The 7,107-nt window shown below is 34.2% G+C and overlaps 1 protein-coding gene across 1 annotated transcript; it reads left to right on the top strand.

Moving 5' to 3' along the window:
- The first annotated feature begins 1,519 nt into the window (after positions 1 to 1,519).
- On the top strand, positions 1,520 to 6,739 carry LOC104215019 (glucose-1-phosphate adenylyltransferase large subunit 1). Its single transcript, XM_009764754.2, has 15 exons — positions 1,520 to 1,800; positions 2,145 to 2,398; positions 2,879 to 3,001; positions 3,318 to 3,488; positions 3,727 to 3,819; positions 3,975 to 4,058; positions 4,132 to 4,187; positions 4,414 to 4,507; positions 4,790 to 4,975; positions 5,085 to 5,165; positions 5,290 to 5,376; positions 5,457 to 5,561; positions 5,683 to 5,789; positions 5,883 to 5,943; positions 6,287 to 6,739. The coding sequence occupies exons 2-15, from the start codon at positions 2,162 to 2,164 to the stop codon at positions 6,386 to 6,388; spliced, it is 1,587 nt and encodes a 528-aa protein (XP_009763056.1). The 5' UTR covers positions 1,520 to 1,800; positions 2,145 to 2,161; the 3' UTR covers positions 6,389 to 6,739.
- Positions 6,740 to 7,107: the final 368 nt, after the last annotated feature.

Genomic DNA, 7,107 nt, shown 5'->3' with positions numbered 1-7,107 from the left:
TTAATCATTTTCACATGCTTCATTGACAACTAAGAGTATGTAAGTGCAAAAATTAAACACCCAATCTTTTGGGAAAAAAATCGAGTTAATAGTGCAACCAATATTTTGTCCTAAAATGCAAGATTTGTGCAAGAATGAAAAGATTTTGAGGTGCTCCATATTGGTAGATAGTGGTAAGATTTCAATTAGGAAAAGACATTAACATCACATTAATGTCAATTTACTTTCTGATCAGACTAAAATCTAGACAATAAAGAATAGCATTATCAACACAACTTGCTGAAGATTTTGGACTAGGATTGTCAGCTAATATGCAACTGAATAATGTTTAACTTGGACCCCACCAATATTTTGATAACAAAGATCTCAGCCGTAGGTGGGAAATCAACTTGATTTTCCTAACCAAAAGACAAACATATGTGCAGATTTCATGTGCAGATTTTACTATTTGTGTAGTGATTTAGCAATAGCATTAAAAAGACAAGTGTTTGGGCTGTAATGGGTCTCTGTTGTCCATTTCTGGGTAGAGCGTATACACATGGACTATGGTCTCCTGCCAAATAATCTTGGAAGATTTCATATGCACTACTTTTCAAGTCTAATTTTCAGTGATTTATTTTTAGAATAGTCTAACTTCCGTGAACTTAAAACTTTTTATATTATGTTATAATATAATAGTAGCAAAAAAATATTCAAAATAAATAAAGCTATTATAAAAAGGGTAAAGGTAGGCCAAAGAAGTATTGGGAAGAGGTTACTAGGCAGGACTTGGCATTGCTTCAGCTCACTGGGTACATAACACTTGATAGGAAGGTGTAGAGGTCGATGATTAGGGTAGAAGAATAGTAGGTAGTCGAATGTGTGTCTTCCACTTACCGGTAGTAGTAGTAGTTAGTTAGCCTTATTTTTCGGTTATTGACAACCTTGATTACTACATGTTTTCTTATTATATTGTTGTTGATAATGCCTGCTCTCTTATTACCCTGTTATGGTAACTGCTTGTTTCTTATTATTCTGCTGGTGGTCTTATTGTCGTTACTGCTTTCTTTTTCTTTATTTGGATCGAGGGTATATCGGAAACAACCTCTCTATCCTCAAAGGTAGGGATAAGGTCTGCGTACACACTAACTCCTTAGACCCCACTCGTGGGATTATATTGGGTTTGTTGTTGTTGTCGTATAAAGACATTTGACTGTCTAAGACTACTACATATAAATTACTCCAGTGTAAGTAATATACGCTTACAATATATATAACTTTTTATATCATCATGTTAGGTTTAACTTATAACAACAACATGATTTTTTCTTATCAATCTATTATAATAATCTGAAAAATAAAATAATAACGTACTAGAACTAATTAAATTGCATTGATGATATAAATACTTGTTTACTCTATTAGTATATAATATGCATTGAATTCAAATTTATATTATAAACATTGATGGTAATTTTTGACACATAACATAAATGTTTAAGGAAAGCAGTATAAATAGAAAGATTGCAAGGTTTCTCGTGAGAACTCACAAGTCAATAAAGCTGACCGCCATTGCCATTACGCCACCACTCCAACTTGATCACTCGGGAACTTGTGATTCCAAATGCTTCCTCTATTTCTTCAATTCTAGATCTTCTTCAACTTCCATTTGCTAACTTTCTTCTTACTTTTCAAGATTCTTGATTCTACTAGGAATTTTCATTTTCCTTTTGGTGTTTGGTTATTTCTATGATCCGTGCTTCTCTGACACTCTTGTCTTAACCCTTTAATCCTGCAATATAAAAGATCATCAGTGTCCAGGTTCAAAGTCTAGTCTTTTCATTATCTTATTTTATTAAGCTTTTAATGCTATATTATGGAACTTAATGAGTCCTAATGGAGGATAATAAATATTCATATTATTGAAATGTTATTGTAATGCTTTGAAGTACTAGTACTAAGCATATTATAGCTAGCTTGGGTTTTGGGTCACTGACCATTTTTTTAATTAGTGATATTTTCTTTATGTATTTTATACTTTTCTTGGTTGCTTAAAAATTAGCTACACTCTCCCACTTTATTGGGATTAGAATAGTTCTACTTGAATTGGATCTCATTGACAATCATATTTTTGGGGGGTTGCTGATTTTCTTGATTGGGTGCAGAAGTGTAATCAACTGATATGGATACTTGCTTTGTGGCTTTGAAATCAACTGCCCATTTGGGGAGAGTGAGCAAAGGTGGCTTTGAAAATGGTGAGAAGGAGTTTTTGGGGGAGCAGATTAGAGGGAGTTTAAACAACAATAATCTCAGGGTTAATAATTTGTCGAAAAGTTTGAAACTTGAGAAGAAGGAAAGCAAGATCAAACCTGGGGTTGCTTTCTCTGTTATCACTACAGAAAATGGCAAAGAAACTCTGGTAAAAATCATTTCTTTTTATTCTTTGGGACATGTCTTGGTTCAACTAATGCCACAGTAGTGTTGTAGATTTGGTGGAAAGAAGTTGATATATATAATATGAACTGTACTCTGAGCAGAGATGGATCCAAGATTTAAACTTGATCGGTCCAACGTTTAATCACTGAGTTCACTGTACTTTCGAAATAATATTTGTTGAAATTTTAGTAGTTTTTTGCTATATATTTGTGTTTCATGTAGAAACAAGTTGATATCTGTGATATGAAATATACTATGAATGGAGGCGTCCAACATTCAAGATTTCTAGCGTTGAACTCACTGCACTTTTGAAACTATGTGTTGCTAATAATATTTGTTGAAATTTTAGTACTAGTTTTTTACGATATATTTTGGTTCATGTTGAAAATACTGTGTTTGGTTGAGCCTACAATATATAGGCTCCATCAGCCTCTGATTGTGAATGTTTGTTGGATCTGTGTAGACTGTAGAGGCACCACGTTTTGACAGACGACGGGCAAATCCAAAGAATGTGGCTTCAGTCATACTAGGAGGAGGTGCAGGGACCAAGTTATTTCCACTTACAAGTAGAGCTGCAACCCCTGCTGTAAGATATCTATCTTTGCAGCTCATCAACTTACTTATATTATAGATGACTTAATGTCCTAGTTAAATCTCTGATATTTCGTCCTAGTTGAATTTATTGTTTATTAAGGGGAAATTGGACCATCTGTGTATATTTCATATTTTTACCTTTTTGTTTAGGATGTGCTAGGATTTTTCTTGTTGTATTATTAGTTGATTTATATCTTAAACAGATCGACTAGAAATAGATGGAGAACAGGTGTACAAGATCGCAAGTTGATGTTCTCTATATCGGTCATTTTTTAAAGATTCTGATATTTTGTGCCACATGATATCAGGTACCGGTTGGAGGATGCTACAGGCTAATAGACATCCCAATGAGCAACTGTATCAACAGTGGTATTAACAAGATTTTTGTGCTGACCCAGTACAATTCTGCTCCCTTGAATCGTCACATTGCTCGAACATATTTTGGCAATGGTGTGAGCTTTGGAGATGGATTTGTTGAGGTTAGAGACTGTATTTATGAATTTCCTGAAAGAACCCGTATTAGAGTCCCATGTTTGTTTTGTCGTGTTTGTTAGATATCACGGGTGAGCTAATAAATATGGGACTTTTCTAGTGCTCCAACTGATTTGTTCAAACTAAATTTTCAACAATGCAACAACTTCGGATGATTTGCTCTTTTGTTTTATCTGTGTTCTTGGTTTGTTTTACTGACTGAAAAGGAATTCCTTCATAAAACAGGTGTTGGCTGCAACTCAGACACCTGGGGAAACTGGGAAAAAATGGTTTCAAGGAACTGCAGATGCTGTTAGACAATTTATATGGGTTTTTGAGGTTAGTCTCTAAGACTTTTGAGGACACTAATCCACCACTTCTCTTCTGTTGACCTGATATAATTTATGGGGAAAATTTCAATTTTCTTTATTGTTTCTTGAATTGGTTATTATGTACTAGTATTTTTGTGATTACAGTTGCAACAATTCTTGCAGGATGCCAAGAACAAAGATGTTGATAATATCCTTATATTATCTGGGGATCATCTTTATCGGATGGATTATATGGACTTGGTGCAGGTATGTCCATTTTCACTATACCTATACCCTCATTCTTGTTTAAGAAAAGTTTCTGACTGTCTCCTTCAAACAGAACCATATCGACCGGAATTCTGATATTACTCTTTCATGTGCACCTGCCTGCGACAGGTTTGTTTAAATTTCTATGATTTGATTTTTCATCATTACCAATAAGCAATTAGCTATGGTTTCTTCACGTTAAGTGAATTGAGTGATCAGAAATAAGAGGGAGAATAATGTTTCTACTTTAATGTTATATTTGGATACAATATGCATTTTTTAAAGTAAAAAACAAGACTTCTCTTTATACCTCATTGTGATTGCATTAGGCTGAGTTTAAGCTTCATCTTTTCAGCCGAGCATCAGATTTTGGGCTGGTCAAGATTGACAGTAGAGGCAGAGTTGTCCAGTTTGCTGAAAAACCAAAAGGTTTTGATCTAAAAGCAATGGTAGGTGTAGTTGAACTCTTTTCTTTTATGATTTGTGCTGATTTCTTTATACATGTCAGTGTTAAATCAACCAGCATAAGTATAGCAGGATATGATCATTTGATTAGACCCTAAACCCATCCTTTTATGAGAATGCGAGATTCAGAAAACAAAAGAAAGGCAAATTCAATTTAGTAATTCCAAGTTATCTAATTCAACATTCAGACTGGTTCTCCTACATAATTCAATTCATTATCTGTTGATGAGACTTGACCTGATTACTGTTCTTTTTTCGCACTGCAGCAAGTAGATACTACTCTTATTGGATTATCTCCACAAGAAGCGAAGAGATCCCCTTATATCGCTTCAATGGGGGTTTATGTATTCAAAACAGATGTATTGTTGAAGCTACTGAAATGGAGATATCCTACAGCTAATGATTTCGGCTCTGAAATTATACCAGCAGCTATAAATGAGCACAATGTTCAAGTAAAGGATCTTGGATCTTCCTATTGAAATTATATTTGCGTATGAGTTCACTGGTTATGCAACTGAAAAATTAGCTGTAGTTTTACCTAAATTTATGATATCTTTTCAGGCATACATATTCAGAGACTACTGGGAGGACATAGGAACAATAAAATCTTTTTATGATGCTAACTTGGCCCTCACTGCAGAGGCATGTTGCAAATTTCCCTTTATGCTACTCATCATATGCAATGAACTTGTCCTCATCTTTTAGAAATTTATCTTAGGTGATTTTAAATCAGTACATAATCCAACTGATTGGTTTTCCATTGCAGTCTCCAAAGTTCGAATTTTACGATCCAAAAACACCTTTTTACACATCTCCTAGGTTCCTTCCACCAACCAAGATTGACAACTGCAAGGTAAGTAGATAAATAGAGCAAGTGTTTTGCATTAACAGTTCTTTTCTAGATTCTGATATATTTCTTTTGCTGGTTTTCAGATTAAGGATGCCATAATCTCTCATGGGTGCTTCTTGCGCGAATGTTCAGTGGATCACTCCATAGTGGGTGAAAGATCGCGCTTAGATTGTGGTGTTGAACTGAAGGTTTGCATGTACCTTAACATATGCATTTATTTTCTCTCAATTCATGCAAAATGCGCTTTTGTTTCTAGTGCATTTTCTTGTACACTATGGACCTCAAACACCGGTTTTACTCCCATTTCAGGATACTCTGATGATGGGAGCAGATTATTACCAAACAGAATCTGAGATTGCATCGCTGCTAGCAGAGGGGAAGGTACCAATTGGAGTTGGAGAAAACACAAAAATAAGGTAAATGGACATTGAATTTAACAGTGATTATTTCAGGAGACTTATATGACACTAAAAAATTCTTACAATTCGATCATGGTTTTCCTCATACAGGAATTGTATCATTGACAAGAATGCAAAGATAGGAAAGGATGTTGTGATCATGAATAAAGATGTAAGCTTTTTCCCGTCCTCCTTGGACCTTCTTTTATGCTATGTTGCACGAATCCTTCATTTGTCTTCACAATACCGATGTCTAAAGGGCGTGAAAGGGTGTCGATACTTCATGTAGATTCTTTCAAATATACTAAAAATAACGAGTCCGAGCAGCATAGATTTTCTTTGCATCTTAATTTTCAAATTTCAACTAGTAAAGATATTATTGGAGTTATAGAGCGGAACAAATAGAGGGCTTATATTCCTGAGGCCAACTAGTTTGTTTATTGAGGCATAATTGATTGATTGAGCGATATTTTTAGAGTTACACTCTCACTGCTGTTCATTTCATTGAAACTCAGGGTGTTCAAGAAGCAGATAGACCGGAGGAAGGATTCTACATAAGGGCAGGATTAACCATTGTAGCAGAGAAAGCTACAATTAAAGATGGAACTGTCATATAAATATGAGAAGCATCTCTTGTTGGTCTACTAGAGATTCATTGGAAATCAAAATCTGAACTTGAAGAAGAACAAGGGTGACCTATTTCCCAACACAACCAAGCAAATTCAGCAGCTGACACACTGAAGGAAGCTTTCTGTGCTCATGCAAAAAGAGGAAGTATAGTCGAGGCACTCGTCTAAAATAAAAGTGAAGCTGCACCTCTAGATACCTAGTTCATGTTGTAAGAGTCAAATATATGTAAAATCACTGTTATAGGTGTAGTATTCTGAAGAATAATGGTTATTACTCAACCTAGACTTCTACTACTGTAAAAAAGAAAACTCTACGTTAAAAGAATATCTTACGATGTATCTCTTATCGTGTACCTTGTGAGCACGTGCTTTTTGCCCTATATAAATTACCTCCATAATTTCAAAACAAAATAATTTCTTTTCATTATTTGCACTTTTGTGGATTTTGTGGCATTTTCTGATAATTGTTTGCAATTGTCTGTGCATTTTTATTTAATTAATGAAAAAATACAAAAATATATTGCATTTGCACGAAGGATTTAATTTTACATTAGGTGGTAAATTAGTTATTTTATAAAAATGAAAAAAAAATTAATCACAAAAATAGTTTATTTTGCACATTTTTTACTTTAGCTTTTGATTTTGGTATTTTTCCTTTAAGTTTAGTTTTTAATTAATTGTGATAATTATTATCTAGGTTTAATTAG

Source organism: Nicotiana sylvestris, chromosome 1 (assembly GCF_000393655.2).
Source record: "Nicotiana sylvestris chromosome 1, ASM39365v2, whole genome shotgun sequence".
NCBI classification, from domain to species: Eukaryota; Viridiplantae; Streptophyta; class Magnoliopsida; order Solanales; family Solanaceae; genus Nicotiana; species Nicotiana sylvestris.
This window is presented reverse-complemented; position numbering and strand designations above follow the sequence as displayed.